General features: G+C 39.3%; 1 protein-coding gene across 4 annotated transcripts in view; it reads left to right on the top strand.

Annotated features, from left to right (window-relative positions):
* The first annotated feature begins 948 nt into the window (after nucleotides 1-948).
* LOC129770776 (uncharacterized) overlaps nucleotides 949-26,509 on the top strand; it is a 28,949-nt gene continuing 3,388 nt past the window's right edge. The window contains exons 1-5 of one of the 4 annotated variants that reach the window (XM_055773835.1): nucleotides 949-1,494; nucleotides 14,377-14,681; nucleotides 15,540-15,598; nucleotides 24,401-24,524; nucleotides 24,587-26,504. In XM_055773835.1, the coding sequence (XP_055629810.1) occupies nucleotides 1,229-1,494; nucleotides 14,377-14,681; nucleotides 15,540-15,598; nucleotides 24,401-24,524; nucleotides 24,587-26,504 (2,672 nt within the window). In that variant the 5' untranslated portion in view covers nucleotides 949-1,228. Of the gene's footprint in view, nucleotides 1,495-13,301; nucleotides 14,229-14,376; nucleotides 14,686-15,539; nucleotides 15,599-24,400; nucleotides 24,525-24,586; nucleotides 26,505-26,509 lie in introns of those variants that run through there. The other 3 variants (XM_055773837.1, XM_055773836.1, XM_055773838.1) reach the window with 3 other exon arrangements.

Raw genomic sequence — 26,509 nt, 5'->3', positions numbered from 1 at the left:
GAAAGTTTGCATTTCTTTCCTTTCCGTGTTGCATTAAAGAGACTTTAAACTTCTTCAGTTCATTCGTCTGTAGCCTTCGAAAAGGCCCTTACAAAACTCTACTCTTTCTTCATATTACTACTCCACCAACATTGCCTTGAGAAAACCATTCGATCCCTCGCCGTCCAGCTCGCTCAGCAACGGTGTTGTCCAGTCTGTGTCCTCACGAAGAAAGAAATTTGCTTCAGCAAGATCCACTGTTTATACTCTAGGCAAATATTCCCCTTCGTTCTTCTTCTTTGCCTTTGTTCACGGAGACTTTACATTTTACAATTTCTCCTTCGTTGCTCGTCGATAAGTTGCTCGTTATTGACAGCTCTGTCCGGGAAAAAACACAAATGAACAGAACAAATGTATGAGTAAATGGGAATGCTTCCAATTTTCATCAATTTAAACCATAAACAGACTATGGGATTGTAATTATAGCATATCAAACAAATCTTAGGGAATCTCCGATTCGTTTGGTATGTAAATCGTCAGAATCCGTTCGCGGCAAAAATAGTTATTACCGTTAACTTTATTTCATAAAAACGTGACCTGTTTTCTGATTTGGCACCCTTAATGAAAGACGTAGTTATACGTCAAAAGGTTCGCAAGGCCTTCGAATTCGTTTGGGAAAAGTGTGAACTGAAACATTGTTGAATAAAGTATAAGACTAGTATAATTCCTTGCTGTGATGGCTAAGAGCAAACAAACGACCGCAAAAAGTTGGAACACGTTATGAAACCCACAAAAAGCATATTCTAGCTGATAGATGTAATAAATGTGCATGGCAACCGCTTACCTTAACCCACTGGAGGTGGGGATAAACCGCAGCGCCGTAGTTCAGAGACCACTTCCCAGGGCTCAGTAGCAAATTGCGGAGGCAAGCGAAAGCACAAGTTTACGTGCTAGATTCCGGCGCGTTATACGACGTGGTGCATTGTGTGGCGGCCACTTGTAACGCTAGAAAGACCCACATTCCTCCGCGCTGGAAAGTAGAAGCGTGGCGTTGAGAACATGTTACATTTGTTGGAGTAGTGCAGCATGAGCCTCTGGATGGAATTTGCATGTGCGTTTTTTCGTTCATCAGCTGTTGGAGTGGTACGATTTGATCACTAGTAACCATGAGTCGGGTTGAACGTGACGCTTTTCGAGGACAAACCTGTGAAGTTTCAGTTCGGAGTATTTCCGCAACAGAATAGAATAAATGCCATTATCTAGTGTCAACATGTGTGCCGATTATCTCTTCTACGTTAGCCGGGCGGATATCTTCTCCGTGTATCCGTCGATTTTGCGTGAAATTCTCGTTCTAGAGGAATTGTTCAAAGGGAAAAAATTAACCGCTTTCAAGCAGCCCATCAGTACGGATAAAGTGCGATTGCAGCTACCGAGCGAGTTCGAGTGGCAGTTGAAGCAGTACTTCCGCTTGCTGGAACAGCAGAAGAAAATAAACGCCGCTTCGGATAGTGGGATGTGAGTTAAGCTTTATTCGTTGTTGAATAGTATAGTGAAATGGGTCATGAGACTATTAAATGTGATTTGAAAGTTTCAAAACTTCTGCATACCGAAGAAACTGATGAAGCATGTACAAGGAAAAATTACCATGCTGCTCCATCAACAAATTGAAAATAAGGAAACTCCATCCAAACCTTGTGACTCGGGATGAACGATGATTACTGCATAACTTCTTTTCCGTATTAATCAATCAGTTCAGAAACCATATATTCTAGATAACTATTCGTTACACACCCACCACATTAAGAGACTATCTTATACAACAGGTAACGGCACATTCGCTAAGGACGGTTTAATAACCTATTTTGAGGTTGGCAAATTGGACACTATCTCACTGTCAAACACCAATAGAAGAAACACAGTGAAACACAGAAATCCACCCAACGAACGACGGAGGCTACGAGGCGTAACTTACTAATCACCTGATCAATCTTCCAGCAGCAATGAATGTAAATGTTCGGTATGTGTTTGGTACAATTGATTGAAACTCGCGCTGTTGCTAGCGTGCAAAGAGACTGTTAAAGTATCGAACGTTGATCACATTTCTGTGACGATTATCTGCAAACGGCAGTCTTGTGTTTAGGTGATTATAATGTCAAATACCCTTCGCAGACAAGAGTGGATAAAGAGGTTCAGTCGCGTGTAGTGAAGCATTCTTCAATCAGCAACGATCTGTTGGGAAGCTTTATGGCTAGGGTGTTTGCTGTGTCAATTTCACATTTCCTCCATTCCAGTGCTCCTCTACATTTCTATAATTTAACTTGAACCATACATGAGGATAAATATAACCATAAGCTATAGATAAAATGCAGACTGGAAAGGGCCATCGGGAACTATGATTTACAGTTACAAAATTTAATACCATCCTATTTTATGACATCAACCGCAGAGTACCTGGAGAACATAATCGAATTGGTAATGAAGGCTGTCTTTATTTCGTTAAGGATGTGTCACGCGATGTATTTCGCTATCCCCATTGGTGTCTAATAGATATTGCAATGTCTTCAATCGTATTTTTAAGATGATGAGGATAATGAAAATTATTTGGAAAACAGTTGAGTTTGCCAGCCCAAACAATTTAAAGGTGATGTGAGTGAGAGAAAAAAGTGAGCAGTTAGCCATTGCGTTGAGCACCATTGCATTATGAAGTGGCAAGTAAAGAACCAACTCCAGCTGAAACCGTTTCGCTGCATTTCGGAAAATTGAAAAAAAGGCGGGTGGGAAATGTCAGGGACACAACCAGAGAAACGTAAGACTACACGAAGGTCTGTCAATTTGAATATATTGTTTTATTTTTACTTGTTTCTTTTTTTTCCAAATGACAATACGTGAAGTAATCCAACCGGAAAATGAATTATTCGACTCGAAAAATTAACTTTTCAGTGATTCTGAAAAGAACTTTTTGTGTTGTCATTGTCACTAAAAAAGTCACAGGAGAGTTGTGTCCGAGACACGACCGCATAGTAGACGTAGGATTGCGTTAGGCTATCTGTTGATTTTGGATATGTTTGAAGAATTACATCGTTAAACTCTTTGATGATGATTTGGTGGCTCTGAGAAGGGCAATTTTATTTGGTTGTTGGGTATTGTTTGTTCACTCCACCAGTGTTTACCGAGTAATGATGACAGAAGTATGGTAAACAGTCGTTGGGTGGTGGGTATCAGATAGAAGATGCCGAAGGGGCATCAATCGCTAATGTAGTGCGTAAATTCGAACAAACTGGATCCGTAGCGGATATTGTGAAACCTGTGCATCATCGTAATGTGCGTTCGGCCGAAAATATTGCTGCTGTTGCTGCCAGTGTGGAGGATGACCCGAATGTTTCGATTCCACGGCGTGCTTAGCAATTGGGCTTGTCAAACACATCATTGTGGCGAATTTTGCATTTGGACTTGCACCTACATCCATATAAAGTCTAACTGGTACAAAAATTAGAGCGTGGTGGCCATGGAATGCGTCGGGTATACGTCGATTGGGTGAACGTACAACAGCAGCAAAATGCTGAATTTTCGCAACAAATTTTCTTCAGCGATGAGGCACATTTCGAGCTCGGTGGCTATGTGAACACCCAAAATTTCCGTATATGGGGTTCAGAAAATCCACACGTGATTGTTGAGAGGCCATTGCATCCGCCAAAAGTCACTGTTTGGTGCGCATTATGGTCTGGTGGAGTCATCGGGCCGGTTTTAGCCAGACGGTTTTAGCAGGACGGCGCCACGTTTCACACAACACGACCGAACATGGCCATATTGCGAACGAAATTTGAGGGACGCATAATTTCGCGTTTTGGTGATGCCAATTGGCCGTCCAGATCATGCGATTTGAACCCGCTAGACTTTTTTGTGGGGTTATGCGAAAGACCGTGTCTATGCCAACTCTCCGCAAGCTCTTGAACATTTGAAAGACAATATTCGTGAAGTTATGACCGAGATACCGACCCATATGTGCCGAAAAGTCATCGAAAATTACCTGTTCCGGATCAAGGTGTGTGAGGAAGCCCTAGGTGGACATTTGAATGATGTTGTATTTCACACATAATGGCATAAACCAAACTTTAATTTGAAATAAAAGTTTCATCGAAATTCGAATTCTAAGTGTGTTTTATTTCAATTTACTTTCGGAATTTAAAGTTGGAAAACCCTGTATATGATGAAAACCGCTCTCTGTGACCCTAGATGAGATGCCCCCTGTGTTATGTATGGATGAAATAAAGAAAAAAAACTCACTAATGTAATATAAGAAAATTACCAATAACGAACACAATTATCAATTTTTCTCATCAGTAAAAGCATGTTACTTTAAAATAGGGAAAACATATTTGAAATGGAAAAGGTAATTTTGTTTTATAATTTTTACTTTCTGAGTGTTTATTCAACCCAATGCGAATTTTAATTGTAAGTCCAATTAAAACTCGCATTGGGTTGAATAAACACTCAGAAAGTAAAAATTATAAAACAAAATAACCTTTTCCATTTCAAATATGTTTTCCCTATACTATATGTAGAGCAATCACTTTTTCGAATATTTCTTCACTTTTCCATTTTTTTCTCGCCTCATGAACTTTCCTTGGGCGAAAATGAACACAACAAAACAGACAGCTTAAACCGAACGACCCGTTCTCGAGCGGGAACACACCTTGGTTTTTATTTATGAAAATTGAAATAATTCGTTTCATATATCAAGTCATTTTTAACACAACTGCTACCATATACAATTTTACAATAACACTTGTGCTTAATTTTTCACAATACACGATCGGTCATTGAAAAATGCTCCCGACTTGCATATATTTGCAATGCCGATTTTCCTAGGGCACCTGGGTTTTGATGTCTCTGTTAGGGAACACATTTCGGTGGGAACAAAAGCTCCCTCTACTTCCATGTATTTGCAATGTCGATTTCCCCCAGGCAGCTTGGTTTTAATGTCTCTGTTAGGGAACAGTTACATCAAAACCTTCATGTCATATATTATTTTATTCAATATAAAAAGTGGTTATGGAGTGCCGAAATCGATTGACGCAAAAATTTCATCAATCCATCATGAAATGACTGAGCAATAAGCGTTTGAAATTGGACAATTTTCGCGATTTGCTCGAATTTCGATTTTCAATTTGTACCCCAATATATTCCCGAAAGACGTAATCCTACGTCAAAAAATATTTCCCAAAAATATAATCCATAAATTATACTATCCAACACCTTTCGCAAGACGACAACAAAAAATTCGAACGAAATCGGTTACGTGGCGGTGGCGGAGACGACAGAACCACAGCAGAACAAACTGTCACCTTCAGTTTTCTACCGAAGAACACAAAAGTCGCTGGAAAATAAATTTTTCACAACCGGCAATATTTCAGATATTACTTTAGAATGCATCGAACTTTTTGAAATAACCCTTCAGTGAATGCTTTGGTGGCCCTGAACAAGCTTTCCATACGTCGTACGTTGTGTCCTTATTGCCAAGGCACGTGATGCATCTTTTTTTCCAAATACGCTAGCGACGATTCCATATTTGTGCCACTACAACACATAAAAACAAAAATGCTTGTGTGATTTAAACATGCATAAGTTGATGACTTAAAGGTTCTGTACTTAACAGAAACATGTTATAGGTTTGAGCTCTAGACTAGAACTAATTTATTTCACATTGTTTCACCTTTTTATATCTGACAAGAAACATTATTTAATTACCCGTATCGCCACAGGCGGATTTCCTATATCTCTATTAGGAAGCTGCTATTCCTTTATTTACCCATTGTTTTTGCTCTATGGCTACCCTCCTTCTTCTATGGCTGTATACCTGGCGGTGAGTCTTAATGTAGGGATCTTAACTCATATACATTCTGAAACTAAGAAAAATTCCACGCCAAATTGACAAAAAACAGTAAATTTTGACCCGACCCTCTCCGACTTTTTTTTAAAGCTTGATACATAAGATGGACCTAAAATACCTAGAATCACAATTTTCATACTCGTATGACCAATTGAAAATACAACTGATTTTTTAAATGGGTGTATTGAAAATCATTGACCTTTACTTCAAAAAATCGTAACCCAAAATCCAGTTTTTTTTATCCCATCTGTTTATTTTGTTAAGCTTATTTAGCAATTCAGCTGTAACAGCCGAATTTATTCGTGTACGTATATTTTACACAGTAGCCATTTTTGGCGTAAGGGATTCCTTTCTATCGATACACATTTTATCTATTACACAGTAGCCATTTGGGCGTAATTTTAGGTCACTTATAGCTGATTTACACATTGACCAGTAATTGGCGCCAGTTACTTGAACGTCAACGGCACGCCATATTTAGATCACCAGTTGACTGGTGCTGTGCGTTCATACACATTTTCAGCAACTGGACAGCTTGGCTGTCACTTTATCCTCGATGACGAATGACCTTGTCGACGTCTGGTGACGATAACCATTTTGGGAGGCAAATTAATCTTTATTGGTTTTGTAGGCCCGGAGGCAGTTTTAAATTGTCAAAATTTGAATGAAAAATTTTACTTCTTGTTAATTTACTAATTAAAACACGTCGTACTGAACCTTCATCAGCTGTTCTTATATAAATTTCCTGATATTTCCATGATTTCATTGTCTATTATCATTTTCGCTTCACAATTCGAACACATGAAGCACAATGCCGTCAACGCGAATGAAGATTCTTCCATGTATACGTTGAGGGAATTGAATTTGATGTTCCTTGTACCATCGAACCATCCAGTGTTGGCAAATGTACAAATTTATCCGGAAAGGTATATTTTTTCAGTTTTTTTTGTTTTGTTCTGTACGGTAAGAACACAGATTTTTCTCATAAAGCACCGATAGGAACTGTTTTTAAACGGTTTTATTTAGCTTGCCCTGTAATTTGTATGTTTGTATGTTTGTACGTTCATATGTTTGTAACATGTTTGTCTGTAGCGCTTTACCACATGAATAGAAATTTGAGCCCCTTTCTGTTGACCGATTGATCTGAAATTTGGAACACACCTTTATCTCTGCAGTCATTATAAAACTGGGTATTTCATGATTTTAAAACTCCAAGATGGCTGCCGCTACAAAATGGCGGATTACATGTTTTCCCACACTCCTTCAATATGGGTATCAAATGAAAGGGCTTGGCTAGTAGAACACAATTATTCATGAGGAATGCAAATCCAAAATGACATCTTTTAGCGGCGGCCAAATCAAATTTTCCATGAACATGGAATACGCAGTTTTATAATGACAGTAGAATTAAAAGTATGTTTCGATGTTTATTGGGATTTTTCATGATCTACTGTGTTCTACCAGTCGAGCAGCTTCATTTGATACCCATATTGATGGGCTTTGAAAAAATATGGGGCCATTTTATGATGGCGGTCATTTTGGATTTACATTTTTCATAATTTTCCATAAATTTCTGAAAATATGTAATCCGCCATTTTGTAGTGGCGCGATTTTAGATTTGCATTTTTCATGAATAACTGTGTTCTACTAGTCAAGCCCTTTCATTTGATACCCATATTAAAAGGGTTTTGAGAAAATATGTGAACGACCGTTTTGTGGTGGCGGCCATTTTCGATTTGCATTTCTCTTGAATAACTGTGTTCTACTAGTCAAGCCCTTTCATTTGATACCCATATTGATAGAGTTTTGAGAAAATATGTGATCCGCCATTTTGGATTTGCATTTCTCATGAAAAACTGTGTTCTACTAGTCAAGCCCTTTCCTCTGATACCCATGTTGATGGGATTTTGAGAAAATATGTAATCCGCCATTTTATGGTGGCGGCCATTTTGGATTTGCATTTCTCATGAATAACTGTGTTCTACTAGTCAAGCCCTTTCATTTGATACCAATATTGACCGGGTTTTGAGAAAATATGTGAACCACCGTTTTGTGGAGGCGGCCATTTTGGATTTGCATTCCTCATGCATAACTGTGTTCTACTAGTCAAGCCCTTTGATTTGATACCCATGTTGATGGGGTTTTGAGAAAATATGTAATCCTCCATTTTGTAGCAGCCGCCATCCTGGATTTTTAAAATAATGAAATACCCAGTTTTATAATGACTGCAGAGATAAAGGTGTGTTCCAAATTTCAGACCAATCGGTCAACAGGAAGGGGGTTAAATTTCTTTTAATGTGGTAAAGCGCTACAAACAAACATGTTACAAACATACAAATTACAGAGCAAGCCAAATAACACCGTTTAATAATTGTCTTCACCATAGCCGAAAAAGATTTTTCCCCTTCCAGTACAAATAAATATGTGGCAACACTGAAACTACCTGGCATTTCGATTTCACACAAATGTCTAATATGACGCACTGTTTGGAAGCAATTGTCATTTATCTATTGGCGCCAGTATCTAGAAAATTTTCTATTCGCTGGCGTCGCCAATTACTTATGCGATACTTGCGCAAGTAACTGGAGCCGGGTGTTTACATGGCTCTAATAACTAGACTCTAGTGATTGGATTCTTCTACTAGCGCGTTGACTGGCACCGTCTAAATCAGCCTTTATTCCCGGTGATGAAATAGGTGTTCGGCGGTCAACGATTCGATAACACTGAAGAAATTCGTGACGCAGTTACATCGTACATCAAGAAGTTGGACGCTACGCACTTCGCGCTCGGAATAGAAAAACTCGTGCCACGTTATGAAAAATGCCTCGAACGTTACGGCGATTATGTAGAAAAATAGAATTTTTGAACGATCCTCGTATAAGGCAAAATGAACCGTAACAAAAAGGCAAAACGCACCACAACAATGGGGAAATATAGCCCTTTCTGTTTGTTCTAACTCTTGCTCATAACTAATTCAACAATTTTTTTTTTTTTATTTAAATCGTTTATTTTTACAGGCTCAGTTACATAGGTTTAAAGGAGCCGAACTCCTTACTGTATTGTTACTAGTATATAAACATTTTTCCTTAATTCTAATGTTAATAATATAGGAAACCGATTACTCGCGGTCGACTCGAGTTTAGAAGGGTGACATATTTTCTTCAGGAAAAGGAGGAGATATGAGGATATATTGACAATGATCACACTCACACTCTCAATCACACTCTCAATCACATTCATCACACTCAATTCTTAAACCTATCTTATATCTAATATGTATTTACATTTCATCTTATTCTTAAGAAGGGATCCGATCTCTCACAAAGGAAAAGGAAAAGGAAAAACTAAGGGTGTAAGGACAATCACACACGAAGATCGATAGCTTTGAGGAATACATATATTTGGGACATGTAATCAAGGTCTACCCGAGCCAACACGTCTCTCACCGGCATCAACAATTTTTTATCAAGGCAGAGAATTGTGAAGGCCTTCATGTTACATAAATTAAAAATTGTAAAGGGTTGTATCTAGGACACGACCGCATATTTTCGACTCAGAACTACGCAATCATATTATGCAATCCACTTGTTTACCACTTCGAATATTATTTTAGAATGCTTCGAAGTTTTTGTAACAGATTATGTTCTTCGTTACAAGTAAATTTGATGAATGTCTTTTTACGTTTGATATGATGCCTAGGACTACCAAAATATGGGATCGGAAGAATTGTCAAACGATCATTATATTTTACATTTCCCTCTGAAATTATTGCACATCTCATGTTAACGTAGTTCTCGAACCGCGGAAGTTCATTCACCTCTAGTATCTGAAATGACGATTTTCCCAGGCTTCTCAGTTTAAAAGTACGTTTTAGGAAAACATATTCCGGTCTGAACAACGACGAGCGAGTACAAAAGTACTCAACCCCAAAAAAAAACCCCGACTTGCAAGTATATTTGCAAAGCGGATTTCCACAGGTACATCGATTTTGATGTCTGTGTAGGGGAAACCGTAAATCGGGCCATTGAAAACTTCGCAGTTAGGGCGTTTATATAACGCTTGACATTTTACAGTTATTCAATTGTTCATCTCATGTACTCGAAAATACCATTAAAGCCATTAATACCCTTTTCTTCTGTTTATTTAACTATGCAGAAGAAGACAAAGAGTCATCATGTATCATTTTTAAACACAAGTCTAAATAGTTAAGATCTACATAAATATAAGCCTAAGTCAAATAAATTTATGACTACAGAAATATATCATAGATAAAAATAGGATAAATATAGCAGTTTCTCCACGTTGCCACGTTATCCGGAACATTGTAAAAACTTTATAGCCCAGTGATGGGATGTTCTCTTGTGATGTTCGTGTTGCTGCTGTAGTGAATTGATCTCATTGGATGCTATGTTCTGCTTATGTATAGGAAAGGGAAAGGAGAATGAGCATGTGCATTCGAGGAAGTGAAGCAGGTTTCTTAGGAAGACATATATGGGGAGCATAATATTAAGATCGCGACTACTCCAGCTATCATAATCTGGTATGCGTGAGTATATCCTTTCGATCTTCTAAATCAGCAGCCAGTAAAATTAATTGATTGCATTTTTTTTTACATAACCAAACAACATGCTCGATATTATGAATTGAGCACGAATTGATTGGGCAACATACAATATAATAACTAATAAAAGCCGGTAAATGGAGAAAAATTCATTATATGCATCAACTCACATTTTGAGCTTACGCCCGAATTCAGACAAAAAGATTACTCTTTGCGTCGGGGAGAAAAACGAGTGGTTAGTGAAATCGAAAGAAAACATACCCATTTTAATCGTCAAATTGTTAGCTTCATTACTACATTCCCTGTTCATCTTTTTCTTCTTATATGGCACTAACGTTCCTAGAGGAACTCCGCCGTCTCAACGTAGTATTACTTGCGTCATTTTCATTAGTACTTAGTTGAGATTTCTATACCAAATAACACGCCTTGAATGTATTCTGAGTGGCAAGCTCTAGAATACGCGTGACCACAGTGCAAGTCAGAGGAAATTTCTTTGAAGAAAAATTTCCCCGACCAGAACGGGAATCGAACCCGAACCCCCGGCATGTTAGGTTTGACGATTACCACTCGGCCACCGGAGCATTCCCTGTTCATGTTTTAAGCAAAAAAATTGCTGGATAAATTTCTTGTATAATGGTATATAACATAACATATGTCGCAATAACGATTTTGAGTAATATGCGTTTGAAAACTCTTAATGAATCGTTACATTTTTCGTAGAGTAGAGTAGAGTAGAGAGACCCCCTTATATAGAAACCAAAGATATAGTCCTATGTCAAAACCTCAAGTTTCATTCAAACTTCGTTTTTCTCAAGAGTGATTTAATTGTTAACAATGGGCCCTATTTTAGAAATCGAGGCGATGAGAATTTTGCTCGTCAGCCCTATTTTGCTATTATAGATACCGAGCAATTCGATAGCATCGAGCGAGTAATAGCTATCGGTGCAGCTTTCAGAATTTTTCGAGTTGTTTGGTTTGCTTGTTGCATACCTTCAGAGAATTAATTTTGTTTTGGTTTGCGTCCATGATATTTTCCTTTGAGAATCATTTCGGAAACGTCAAAATATATGCAATCGCAACACATGAAATTCGAGCTCGGTACGAGATTATCTCGATTTACAAAATATGAGATTTTGCTCGGTGTGATAGCGATAGTGATTGTATCGAATCCTCGATTCGATTTATATAATAGGGCACAATATATAATAAGTAATTACAAAGAAATCTGGCAGTAGCGCACTTGCGCGCTTGCTTGTATGTTTGTGTGTGTCATAACGTTACTTGTAGGTGTAACATTCATCAGAGCCCGTTAAGCAGCTCAAATGGGACCATTCTTGACAGTTTATACATTTTGACCAACCTTGGCCATAGTATGTCATCCATAGTATCGGTAGCATTAGCCCGTTTCTTTCGACTTATGTGCTTCCGTCATGATCTATGGATATTTTTGATATCCTTCAAAGTAATGGTTTCGATCAATTTCCTACGATGCAATGAAGAAGTCAATTCAGCAGCATAGTCTCTCCTGGAAGCCGTTTTTGCGACGACTGTTCATAGGCTTCTCCAACTATCTGGCCACTGATCTCGGAGAGATAGCAAGAATGGTCAATTTTCAAATACTGCTGCTGGCATTTTGATATTTTGATCGCAACACTTTTTTTTGTCAGACAAGAGTTTGTATCAGGAACCATCTCAAGGTACTGGTTGTGTGCTTCACTTCTTCATTTGATTTTTAGTTCTAAAATTTCGTTGTACGGGTGCTAAATTCTCATTCCCTGAGGGGCATAGATGGGCTGGATCACTTAAGATTCCGTTATCGACTGAAAATTCATCGTTATATTCGACTTTAATGAACGTAGAAAATTCTTGCTGTACTTACTAGATAGTATCATCACCAACCATTGCATCAGTAGCATAGACTAATTCGCTTGTATTTTGACCGGTTTCATCTGGATTTTGGTTGATCTACAGCTGATCGGAGACAGGATCAATAATGATGTCACCATTGCTCTATATAACGGAATATTCACTTGCATCGATCTAGTCAATAGTAATCGGCTTGTGAGTTCAATTTCTCTGTGTTTTTATATTGACCTCTCGATCTCGTCCGTGCCAAGAAATTTGGTGCCGCGAAATCACATGAATCCATTTGATCCATATATATTCACAATATGGATCAAATGGATGGATTCATGTGGCGCGGAATCCGTTTGGGCGGTTTGCGCAGATTTAAGAAAGCTGTAATTCACCAATGCGCAAATGTTGTAAAGAGGGATTGCCTTTCCTGAAAATTCTGGAGACAAATGCATACATTATAGTCTCATTGACCAAACGGCTAACACAAATTTACAAACCTGAATTTGTCTTTAAAAATTTCCAACCGCCGTTACATAATGTGAATTTAGCGGGCCGGCGACAACGCGACATCTAACGGCTGAGTTTTGTGCGATGTATGTAGTGGAATCGAAACGATCAGGACAAAGTTTTTCTTCGCCTTCCTAGCATTGACAAATTTTATGTATGGAGTGTCTATCCACTAACAACACCAACACAAGTGAATCAGCAGACGGTCGAGTGTTAGACAAGAAGTAATAGAACCACTCGGAACAGGTTGTTAGTGTACTCCAGCCACTGGAATTGCAGGCAGACAATTCCTTCAGATCCTTCAGATCCTTCAGGAGCACCTACCTTTAGTGCATCGTTCACTCTCCGTCTACAGAAAATGAACATTGGTGGTAGGAATTCTCCAGATGCAGACATTGTTATTACCACCATAGTATAGGGTTTTGCAATAAGAGCGCTACAAAAGTTTTATTTAAATAAAACAAAAACGGTTTTGGATATCAATGAAATTCTTTATTCATGTGAAAGTGCATTTGATGCCATTATGTATGGAACTCGATTTGGCTGTAACATTTGCAGCCCTGCTGTTTCAGGATCCCTTGGACGGCGTTGAAATGGTTCCTAGATGAATCAATTAACTTTCTAAATTGTATCGAGAGTACCACCTTTGTTCACAGTGTTTATTTAGGGCATCAGTCAATTTGTACAATTTGTCATAAACAGATCTTCGGAAGAAATTAATATTATGTAACTTCCATTAATTTTAATTTTGTTATTTGGTCATATAGAGAATTTTGGAACACACTCACGCATGCTAATATTCATTTCGGCTGATACAATAATACATAGAGATATCCAAAGTTTCTTCAACTGTTCTGACTACTTCAGGATGTTTACGAAGATTCTGTTTAGTTATCGCCCAATACTCAATCGGCCGCAGCTCCGATATATCTTGGGGAATAATATCCTTCGGCATCACATCACGACATCATTTGCTTTACACCAATCCGGTAATGTCATAAAGACAAATTCGCCAAGAAAATCGTAGAACCGTTGTGTGACTTCAGAAATTAAAGAGGGCGCTTTTAGACGATGTGAAAGTTTCTTTTTTAGTACGACCGCGAAATTGTTTTGCGTGCAAGCCGTTTTTTGGACTTAATTTTTGTTACTTTTGTTTAAACACTGTAAAACTACACATTTATTTTTTTTACGGAAAATCTAAATGAAATAAACACAAAGGTTCAAAAGAAATAGCAATTTACGTATGATGCAATCCGTTGACCCTCTTCTGAGGTCAACTTCTAGTCGTCATTCGAATGAAGGTAATATCAGACATGTTTGTCTGTAAATGTTGATGAACACAACTAAAGATTGATTATCTGCAATCATCGACTGCACAGTTTCAAATGGGCAAATGCTGTACTTATCAGTTACCAATAAATGAATGTCATGTAAGTAAGTAATCATCGGAGAATTTTCGAACAAATGAATTACTATCCTGACCAATATTTGAAATTTACTATGATGAAAGAACAATCACACAATTTCCGCAATTTTCATCCATCGTATTGTGAGATCATTTTTTATAATTCACATATTCTAGCCAGCTGAGAACGTCTCTCGATCTGAAGGAAACCACCCTCTGGGAACCGCGGGCCAAATCAATCGACGAAGTCTCCCCATTTTCTTCCCCGGCGCCCGGGGACTCGGCTGCGTTCAGGCGGAAACGACGCTGCTGCTATCTGGACAATCCGATCGATTTTTGCAACATCGATGAGTACAATCAATGGCGTCTGGAGGATATCGCTCGGGCCGGCAAACTGCTCAAGAAACCACCGCTGGAAGTGTCATTCGATAATGAGTTTGAGATGCGAAAGGTCTACTCCATGATCTACGATGTCTTCCGCTGTAAGTACGTGTATCAATCAATTCCTGCAACGTTGGGAAGTAGCCTATTGTGTTGGTTCGATTCCCCGACGACCCCATTAAACATCAGCAGGCAAACCAATTTACATGTGCATGTCGCTGATTTTTCAATATCACGATACGGTCCGCAATCAATTGGGCATGATTTATGGTTCCATCATTTCGGAAATACGCTACGAGTAATCTTGAAACCTATACGTCCTCATGGTTTCGGGCGATAAATCAAATTCTCTTTCCTTCTTCCCCTTACCGAAAAACCAAAAATATGTTTGCTCCGACGAGCTATTCACGATTGTTTGTATCGACTCAAGTCAATCAGAATCAACTGCGTACATCCAGAACTTCAAGCAGAAGCATTTTCACCTTGCAATAAAACAAGTTGGATCCATTCATCACACCTGTTGAGCTGACGTGTATCCACAGGACAAGGAGAAACTTTTTTATGCGAGCAACACTCAAGTTCATAAACTTGAAATGTGCAGAAAAACTATTTGGAGTGGCGAGGATAACTTGCAAAGTTAGATAGGTGTTCAAGCTGTTACACCCACAGTAGTGATTGCTACCGAGAGGGGAAAGTGATAGTGCGAGTTTATATTAGTTGGACTTCATCGGATAGCTTTCCTACGCGGTGGGAAAGAACACCCTTTCAAAAAATAGTTGGAGGGGAATTAATTTCCGTCAGATAACTACTCGTCAAGTTCGAAATTTTCAATTTGTTCAATCGATCCAGTTTGGCTTTTTTGTGAAAAATATGCTGTAACATGAAGTAATCTGATTTTCTATCTTTAAGTTGTCTAACATGGTTTTTGCTTTTTTTTTCGGTTTATTCTTTCATTCAAGTCAAGCTGGTTTTACAACAGGCTCTGAAAAACATCCGCTTCTACGAAAATTACCCGCAGGTAAGTGCAATCTATCAAAATTCTACTTTCCTACTCAGAACAATACTTTTGATGTTTGAGGGAATGATAGCAAATCACGTTACAATACTTGTATTATTTGGTATAGGGTTTTTGAAGTTGAACATGAATAATACAGAAATCATCAAAGAGAATTCTACATAAAATAATTATCAGGTAATAATTATAATATATTCAATTTTTCGGACTTTAGGAAATTTATTCGTTATTACACTTTTTACAAACAAAAGGCCTCCGCCTTAAACATTTCCCACAAACATGTTTTCACGCGTTGATTGTTTTATATATTTTTTCGCAATACCCAATTTGGCTGGTTTTTATTCATTCAGAAATTGTTATTGAATCTGCTAATGTTTTATCTATACACTCAGGTTTGTTTTTACGCGGTTTTTTTGCGCGGTTTTTTGCGCGGTTTTTTACGAGTTTTTTTTACGCGGATTTTCCAACTAACGCGGTTTTTTTTACGCGGCAGCTGCGTAAAAAAGACTTACAGCTTACATTTTTCTCTCATTTTCCCTCAAAGCAAATTACAATAATTAGTGCTTGCGACGGAGCTTAGCACTTAGTGCCGCACCTTGTCACGATTCTTAGGTGGATTTTTGGTGTTGGGTGACTTGGAGCTCGCCGGGCGGTGCAACGGGACGGGGTTTTTACGGGCAGCGATTCGTGAATGTCTTGCCCTGTCTACTTAGCTCTGGACGGTCTAAAAGTGGTGTAATATGACTACTAGACCACTCGCGCAATAGTAAACAAAATTCAAAATAATATTATTCGACTACAAGCCTCTTTACTGGGTCTAGCGTAACTCGATGCGAACCAAGCGTGATTGTACATTTGCTTTCTTTCCGCTTTGCCGCTAGCTTCGGCAAGGCCACGAATAGTAAACACATGTGCAAGAACCCCGCTGGGTGCCGGTCTTCCTTGTTATTAATTCTGGCATACGGAAGAGATGTTCCGCACATGGTTTTCTTTAGAGTGCGTCTGACCACGCCTAGAAATTATTATATGTAATATAGCTAGGTACATAGAAAATAAGACAGTTGAATAAAACCAAACGAGCGACACTTGGGCCGCACAGTCGAGAAAGCTACACCAAACGTAGTAGTTAATTATCCGAAACCGAAAGACATATGCAGTGACTTGTCTACAGTGGTACTGCACGTGCATCTGCAGAAGAGCGTACAAATTACTAGGGAATCTTTTAGCAACAGCAGATGACATCATTCGTGAGGAAAGCCGAACTATAGCTACCAGTAACCAACGAAATTGCAGGAAAAAGCTACGGCGAGCAACACTCAACTTTTTACTCCCGTTCTACCTAAAGAGAGTCCCATTTGATATCTATCATTCGGTGACATGCTTTTTTTCACGCGGATTTTCCAATTAACGCGGTTTTTTACGATACGAGATACGTATTCCCCGCGTAAAAAAAACCTGGGTGTACTCTTAATTTTTTGCTCCTGTAAATTTCGATTTTTAGTGGAAAACTCATCTGCCAACTGGAATGAAAATTCTTGTCGCGATATTCTTTTTCCAGTTGTTTGATCATAAAAAACCCCAGCATTTATAGCAATTAAATCCAAAATTTAGGAAGACCTGTTAACGAAATTTTGATTTTGTGCGTTTTCTAGCCATTTGGTCTTTTCTATCCGTACGTTCGTCAAATTAATGCTTATAACTCAGTAAAAAAACCTTTTTTTTTCGGTTTACTTTTGGTTATTGCAAAGCTACAATTATCTGATTTGTAAAACTACATTTGTTTTGGAGGTTTGGGCAATTACATTCAATTTAATAGCTCCTAGTATTATAGTTATTTTTGGTACAAATTTCCATAGGATTTTTAACTTTTTTTTTAACGTCAGAACGTGGAGTCCTATTGTTATCGGTTGTGACTTTAACGCCTGGGCAATCGAGTGAGGGAATAGACTCACCAACTTATATCAACGTGAAAGTATCTATCAAAGGAATAACCAGCGCCTTCCGCAGAGATAGTCGTAAATGCATAGTCGATGTGAGTATTTGAGGGTTATACTCATGGCAACCATAAGGCAATACGGAAAGCGAGTGCTAACTCTAGCAATTCAGAAGGTGAATGTATGTGAAAACAGCGAACTTTGGTGAAGATCTATCTATTGAATTATAGAAGCCAGGAAGAAGCTAGTTCTACCCTCTTAAATGCGCATGAACTAACTGAGCCTGTGACCTAGTCATGTTGAGGAAACATAGAGCGAGAAATTAAGCCGTCCTGCACACTGGAGAAACGAGACCATTTCTTTGTTTAAGCTGTAGAGTAGTGCGAGGCAAAGGTGCGCACCTAACTGTTGTCGTCCAATGTACTGTAACAGATTTCCCAAAGATCATAAATAATGGATCTTCATGTTTTCGTTAGAAACCTAGAAACAGAGTTGACCTAGTCTCTGTTAATTCTCATGCATACACTTGATGCGCTTATTCAAATTTCATTACATGGTATATCCGCACTGGTTCATGCCATTTCACAGTTAAATGATTACAGCTGAACAATTCCATACCTCGTAAGTGTTACAACATAATGAGAACACTTGTGTCCCAACGCATCTAGTCACAAGTCATTAATCGCCATACCATTCTCCAATGGCATCGAATTTCATAGGACTTGCACAATGTGTCATGCACTTATTTTCCTTCTTGCCCTTTCCCTTACCACACACGATAGCGCACAGCAAGACCTACCAGCAGCACGTTGGCGTGAGCATATTGGTATTTGTCTTTGCTTCCTGCATCGTTCTGATTGGTTATTGATTGTTCCAAGTTTCACCCACCATGCGCAATTAGCTAGCGCAGTACTAGATTTAAGAACTAACATGTAAACTAAATTACTTTGAGTGAAAGAAACTGGGATGAACATCCAACGTGAGCAGTTTATTTTGAAACTCATTATCACACATCCTTCCAAACCAATAACTCTTGAAATAAAATTCAGTTTGCTAACCAAATTGTAACTATATACATTACCTTCGAAACGTAGTACAATAATTTCTCGAGTTTCGTTTGTAGTTGAACAAAAACCCTTTTTTAATACAAAATGACTAATGCGTACTTTTGCCCCATAGTGGGGGCAAAGGTGCGCACCGTACGGGGCAAAAGTGCGCATTTATTGAATTGTACTTCTGAGGTAACGTGTAACAAAAAAAAACTTGTAACAATAAATAATAGATACCTGAAAATGTCCAACATTAGAAACAGAATTCTTTTTATTAACAGACTAGCTGTTTAAATCCGTTACTCCATTCTTGAGTTAAATCGTGAGGAACGGACAGTTTATAAATACATAGTTACCTTCACTTGATTCATTTGAAACTCATTGTTGAACAAAACAATATTTATTTGAAGTTCATTGTGAAAACACAAACATAAACGAAACTTAACCGTTATTGAATTGAACGCATGGTAAAAATAAAAACAATTTTCATTTGAAATTCATTCTGAATAATTTTGAAGCAATTGTTTATTTTTCTTCCTCATCTTGGATTTCGGTTTTGAGGATTCCAACGCTTTGCCTTGGAGCCCTGTTGTTTCGTTGCGCTTTTTTGGGGTTTGAGGCTATGGTTCCTCATGAAGCTAGAAGCCCAATCCTTTCCTACCAGTTTTGCAACTTGGTTGAATTCGTGCTGGAGGTTGTGGCTTCCGCAAAATCAAACGACAGGTGCCTCAAATCTTTGAGAGTCATGCCATAGAAAACTTTGTCCAGTGCTCTGCAATGGTTCGCCAGATTCTCAGACTGCTCACTCGTAAATACTGGTCTGAACCGCCCTCGGTGCTCGCTGGCACATCCCAGCAAAAGTAGAAATATCATTAAAGGAAGATTCAAATCATAAATCACTTACTGATATGAGCCTCTTCCTCAGAGCTGATTCAGAAATACCGAGGACTGCCGCAATCCAACGCTTCGAGATTCCCTCTCTGTCTGTCGGCTCGACAGCATTTCTGGAGTGCATTTCTTCAAATCAGTTTTCTTCTTGTGGATCCCATTAAAAAGTCCAATGCGTGCTTTTGCCCCGCACTACTCTATTTGTGCCAAAAGGAGCACGCAGAGGATCATAACCGACATCGCGCGGAACGAGGTGCGAGAAGTATCAGCAAAGGGAATTTCGTTAAGGAGCTGCGCATAAAATTCAGTTTTCGTATGGACTGTACTCTAGATTCGCCAAAATCTTTCTTTAGATTGCAGTAATAGCTTCCGGACGCTAAACCTATGACCTATAGGCAGCCTTCGTTGTTTCGTTCTGAAATGTATTCCTATGGTCACTTCTACGGCAGTTAAACAAACCGTTTGTTTTTCAACTGTACTTTGAGTGCAATTTTTTCTCGAATTCTTTTGTAGTTTATAAAAAGGGAATACGTAGTGATAGAGTGGAGCTTAGTAAAGCTAGCTTTCACTTCAGGAACCGTTTATTTATCCCGTTGACACACAATTCAAAATCGAATAAGAGTGCCTTCATTGAGATTAGCATGCTCAGGAAGTTGTAAATTTTCGAACATTGAATGGAAATTATTTTTAAACATTGTTGGCATGGTTATGTTACATACTTCGGATCCGTATATAATCATTAGTAAAAGAACTCCTGAATCTTTTTACCAGAACCCTTGAAAAGTGGACCTCAAAAGTTGGACGAATTGCCCTAACAATAAGAAATTTGCTTTTGTTAGTGATACTGAAAAATATGATCATAACGCTGAACCTTACTGACGCTCGATTTGTATAGTCGTTTATGTTTATAAATTAAGATATTGGTCAAGAATATTGTAACCTTTCATCGAAAATGAATGAAACCTGGTACCTTGAATAGCTTCAACGGCTCAGGATGGAGATTGAGCCGTTGATTATCAACCGTGCCTGAAATCCTCATATCAGCGCGTTGCATTTCCTTCCACTAAGCTGTCGTTGTAAGCGCGTAGTTCTAGTTGTATTCATTGTATCGAGTCATACTATAGCTTGTTGGAAAGGTATTTTTTTTTTTGAGGCGCTCTATAATATAGTCGTTGACAGTGTTTTGTTTGGCTAAGTCGTTCGTTAGTTATAGTGTCGCAAATATGGAGCCAAATAAAGAGAAAATCCGACATATTTTACAGTACTACTATGACAAAGGCAAAAATGCATCTCAAGCTGCCAATTAAATTTGTGCAGTTTATGGACCCGATACAGTTTCCATTTCCACCGCACAACGATGGTTTCAACGTTTTCGTTCTGGTGTAGAGGTCGTCGAAGTTGCGCTACGCTCCGGAAAGCCTGTCGTTGAAATTTGCGAAAAAATAGCTGAATTAGCCGAGAAAGACCGGCATAGTAGCAGCCGTAGCATCGGCCAAGAGCTGGGGATAAATCATCAAATCGTTATTAACCATTTGAAGAAGCTTGGATTCACAAAGAAGCTCGATGTATGGGTGCCACACACGTTGACGCAAAAAAAACATCTTTGACCGTATCGACGCATGTGAATCGCTGCTGAATCGCAACAAAATCGACCCGTTTCTGAAGCGGATGATGACTGGCGATGAAAAGTGGGTCACTTACGACAACGTGAAGCGCAAACGGTCGTGGTCGAAGCCCGCTGAAGCGGCTCAGACGGTGGCCAAGCCCTCATTAACGGCCAGGAAGGTTCTGCTGTGTGTTTGGTGGGATTGTCAAGGAATAATCTATTATGAGCTGCTTCCCTATGGCCAAACGCTCAATTCGGACCTGTACTGCCAACAACTGGACCGCTTGAAGGTAGCATTTATGAAGAAGAGGCCATCTTTGATAAACAGAGGCCGCATTGTCTTCCATCAGGACAACGCCAGGCTACACATCAGGACAACGCCAGGCTCTTTGGTGACGCGCCAGAAGCTCCGGGAGCTCGGATGGGAGGTTCTTTTACATCCGCCGTATAGTCCGGACCTTGCACCAAGTGACTACCACCTGTTTTTGTCCATGGCGAACGAGCTAGATAGTCAGAAGTTGGCCACAAAAGAGGCCTGTGAAAATTGGCTATCCGAGTTTTTTGCCAATAAGGAAGCGAGCTTCTATAACAGGGGTATTATGAAGTTGGCATCTCGTTGGGAACAAGTCATCGAACAAAACGGTGCATATTTGACTTAAAACAGATGATTGTAACTAATTTTATGAACAAATGAAAATTTAAAAAAAATATCGCAGGACTTTTTTGACAGCCTAATATATTAAATTACCATCGACGACCAAACGACTTCCTCCAGCAACGAAATTAAAAATATCTGCCAGGCCCACAAATATATGGCAGGTTGCGTTTTCTCCCAATAATGGCTCTTAAAAAACGCGAAAAGAATCATTACTAGACATTGTTTTCGCTCACGATTTTTTTTAACCTCCTGTACAATACTTGTTACACCTTTACTTAGAAAATTCATTCGATACGGATAATTTGATTCACATTGATAATTTTGTCCCTGAAGATGTGTTTATTGTTCCCGCCACAGAGAAAGCGTCATTTTCTACAGCAATAAAAAGATGTTTCTAATGTTGCTAATTTATATATTTCAACCTAATTAGCTCTGCAGAACATTATTCTTTCATTTAACGCTTACCATTATCAAAATTAAATTACTTTCTCTGGGTAATTTTCAAAATTTTGAGATGACAAAAACCAATCCGTGTAATCTATTAACTTTACGTCCTACATCAGAACTAAAGCTAATCAGTCTCTATTTGTAATTTTTGGGCATATAGCCGATATCTCTAATGATTTTGACCATGCACGTTTAGGTGCTTCCGTGCACGAGTGGTTAGCATCACACATTATCGGATCCGGGTTCGTTTCCCGTTCTGGTCGGGGATTTTTGGTCAAAGAAATTTCTTCCAACTTACACTGTAGTCACACGTATTCTAGAACTTGCCACTCCAGAATACATTCAAGGCGTGTTATTTGCATATAAATCTGAACTAAGTATTAGGTAGGCTGACCAAACGTACCTTTTTTAGGGGGACAGTACCGTTTTTTCGACCGATTTTGATTGTCCCGTCTTTTTATGAGTCTGTACCATATTTTGAGTATACCAAAAATTCTTATATCCCTTAATATTCCACTATCATTATTTTCAATAATTTTATTCGAATGAGCATCTGATGCAGAATTGGGATTTTCATTGTTGTATTCGCAGAGATTTCACATAACTTTCTTCAACCTGCAATCGATATTCAAAGCTCCGTTGTAAAATTTCTTCATATCTTACACGATTCGTGTCGGAAAATTGAAGAGTTTTTGTGATTTCATCGGTGAACCTGATGCTTAATTGCTTGAGCAGGGTACACGATTTCTTTCTCTTGGACCTTCTATCGAGAGCATTCTTAGTTTCTTTTAAGGATTGCGCTCTTATTTTCTTTCACAAGAAGGACACCTATTGTACTACGGGATTTAACTGAAACCCGATGCTTAAAACTATGGTTGCTTTCAACCAGAGACATCAGTTGATGACCTTTCAAACATTTATTCATCTTGTTGAAAAAGGCGATGTATCTGCCACTTATATTGCCGTTAATGTTGATGATTTTATTAGAATACTTATCAGCGTCAAATCATCTTCAACTAGATTCACCCCAAGCTTAACCTCATACCATGTTTTAAACGTCTGTACTTCAGTCGGGACTTCATTCGCATTCGTTTGTGGTTAAGGTTATCACGACATTGAGCATGTTGTTTGGTCCTGCGAGGTGTATCTTGTAGCCCGATTGAGTTTAGAAAACCCTCTTTGGACCCATTGTGCGGGTTGGAAACAACCCATTGTGCCGGTGCGAGATGTATTGGCTCAGTTAGACTGAACCTATCTTTTCCTCAAAACTATCGATCTCCGTGTGTAACCATCAAAATTGTTCAAATCTCCTTATGTCGCATCCTCTCTATGATAAAAATATGTCACCCTACTAACCTCGAATTTGATCAAATCCCCATCCTATTTATCGTAGAGTAAGTTAATTGTAAGTACGCTTTAGAATTAAAAATAAATTTAGAATTTGGCTTTATCAAATTTATATAACTGAGCCTATAACAATAAACGATTTACAAAAAAAATAGTACTATTCAACATAATCTTTCCCTTCAAGTGTCCGTCTTTCCCGACTCTTTCTTATTTTTTTCAAAGATACCGGGCACATCTTTCAATGGAACTTTTGCCTTCTCAACGTAGCATTACTTGCGTCAATTTTATTAGTAGTACTTGGTTGAGATTTCTATGCCGAATAACACGTCTTGAATGTACTCTGGAGTGGCAAGCTCTAGAATACGCGTGACCACAGTGCAAGTCGGAAGAATTTTCTTTGAAGAAAAATGTCCCGGCTAGAGCGGGAATCGAACCCGAACCCCCGGCATGATAGTGTGGAACACTAACCATCCGGCCACGGGAGCACATTCATTTTGCAAAATTTCTGCACCACACATGCACCCCTCTCCGCACTGATTAAGAAACCGACCAAACTATCAGTCGATAAAAAGTATGCAGTCTGCGGGGGCTCTAAGAATGTTTTCAGAGTAAAGCGAGAAAGATTGCTACCTCACGTCACTCGTCATCTTACGTTATTCGCCATGTAGATTAGGGTTAATGATTGATGAGTTCTCTCTAAAAAGCAAACCCTGAAAAGATCGACAAAATAACTCAAAAACAAGAGGCAAACATTTTCACATTCTTATTGGCGCACCTTGTATTCCACACCATCTTTTTTGTGCTATTATCATACAATTCTTTTGATTATTTAACTAAATAGTCCTTTTTCGTCTCTACTGCATCCTGCCGTTTTAGCTGGAATATGAAACGACTCGTGTTTGGCTCATCCTCTATGATATGTATCTGAGAAAATTCGGCAAACGTGAGCCAGAGCAAGTGATCTTGAAAACAATGTTATTTGACGAAGCCGATCTGTTGGGTAAAAGTGTCCTATTGATTCTTCCCGAATAGATGTACTAATGACCTATATTACGAACACAGAAATCGAAAATTGCTTGGAAAGTAACAGTGTGAAGATTGCCGCTGCCCTCACCCGCATTCGTATCCAGAACAGTGCGTACAGTTTGATAACATTACTACCGTTGCATCTACAGGACGACAAGGTGGCCATTGTCGTGTCCAATCCTATTATAACCGGATGGATCAATACATTCCGCATAAAAACCAAGGGCCAAGCAAACGAACGTCTGAAGGCGATCGGATACGATCTTATCGAGGAACCCGTTATATCGGGTTCGAGTTTAATGAACCTGTTCAATCCGAAGGAGAGGTTTTACATACCGCTCTCGGTGGGACGGTACAAATGGGACAAGTTGTGTCCGCAGGTCATTGCAATTTATCCCGAAAACCGTACCGAATTCGTGCGTTCGGAAATTTTTCAACGACACGAGATGATCATACAGGATCGATCGTTCATGCTTGGGCCGATGATATTCATCAATCTGTTGGAGTTTTACCAGCTGAACGGAGATGTCCTGCAGACGCACATCTCTTCCCCACGATCGACCGCGTACTTGGCCTCTCTGCTGGCCAACAGCAAACGCTGTCGTAACTTTATAGCGTTCGGGTGCGGGAACAAGCTGAAGGAGTACCGCAGGTATATGGCCACACTGGGTGTGAACAACGTGAAGCTGTACGCGGAAAACTTCGTGGACATTGCGCATGGAGCTGCCATGATCGAACGGGTGGTTGCCGTTTTCGCCAACCCTCCGAGTTCGTATTCTGCTGTGAATGATCCAATCGATTTGATATGTAGTCGAGGTGGCGATCTATCGATGTTGGAGATTTTGTCCGAATCGGAAATGACGGACGAGAGCAGAAAGCGAGTTGCCAAGGTTCTGGAAGAGCAACGCGAAACGCTGAAGCATTGCATGTCCCGGCCTCAGGTTCAATTTATCCTCTACCAAACACATTCGATTGTGGATACCGAGAACAGTGTCATGGTGGACAAAGTGATCGAGTATATCAATAAAAGAGCATACGACGTTCATTTTCAAGCAACGAAAGAACGAGAACTGGCCGCTTTAGCAGAAGCAGCTGGCAATCAAGTGGTGAACAGACTGATGGGTCGACAAGACACCAGCAAAGCTTCTAAGCCCGATGAACCTGAGGATGAGTTTGAAGCGGACGGTGAGTCACGGAAGCAATCCGTAGAAGAGATTGAAGTACCACCTAGCGATCAATTTGAAACTGCAGAAATACCGGATTTTTGCCCCAACCGCGACAATTGTTTAGACTTCACGGATAACGGCGTTTTCTTATCGCTGATCAAACGAAAGGAAGTCATTCGTCTGGACTCGAAATATCTGATCAAAATAGCTGAAGTTCGCGGAATATTCGGGGACAACAATGGAAAGGAAGCTAGAACGAATGTGAAAATCACCAGACGTGCGGAGAAAAAATCCGAAGATTATGACACACAGGAAATTGAAGCCCGAAAACGTCGTCTTAAACGACGTGGCAGCAATATGGATTTATTAATCAGTCGTCTCAATACACCAACGCAAGCGTCGCTGAAAAGAAGTCATCACCACCGGATGTCTTCGGTGGAGCATAAGTTCATGTTCTTCGATCCATACCAGGAGTGGTGTCCAAAGTATGCAGCCGTACGCAGTGAGAACAACCTCTCGGTGCTGAGCGACGAAAAACTGTCCCTCCACTCAGCAGATATAACACCACGTGCTCGAATCTGGTGGCGAGATACTATAGAATACGTTCGTAGGCAGATTAGAATGATAAAGAAAGATTGCGAGGAATGCATTCTAGCTCCGTTGAAACTGAAACGATATTATGCCCCTCTAGATGGACCGAAGAGATTCCGTGCAAGTCACTGTAACAGATTGCCATACCCTCTCCCGATTCGCATTCTGGAATTTCGACAGTACAATTCGGAAAATAGGTATA

The sequence above is a fragment of the Toxorhynchites rutilus genome, chromosome 2 (genome assembly GCF_029784135.1).
Source record: "Toxorhynchites rutilus septentrionalis strain SRP chromosome 2, ASM2978413v1, whole genome shotgun sequence".
Classification (NCBI taxonomy): domain Eukaryota; kingdom Metazoa; phylum Arthropoda; class Insecta; order Diptera; family Culicidae; genus Toxorhynchites; species Toxorhynchites rutilus.
The sequence above is the reverse complement of the archived record's forward strand: the minus strand, read 5'-3'. Positions and strand labels throughout refer to the sequence as shown.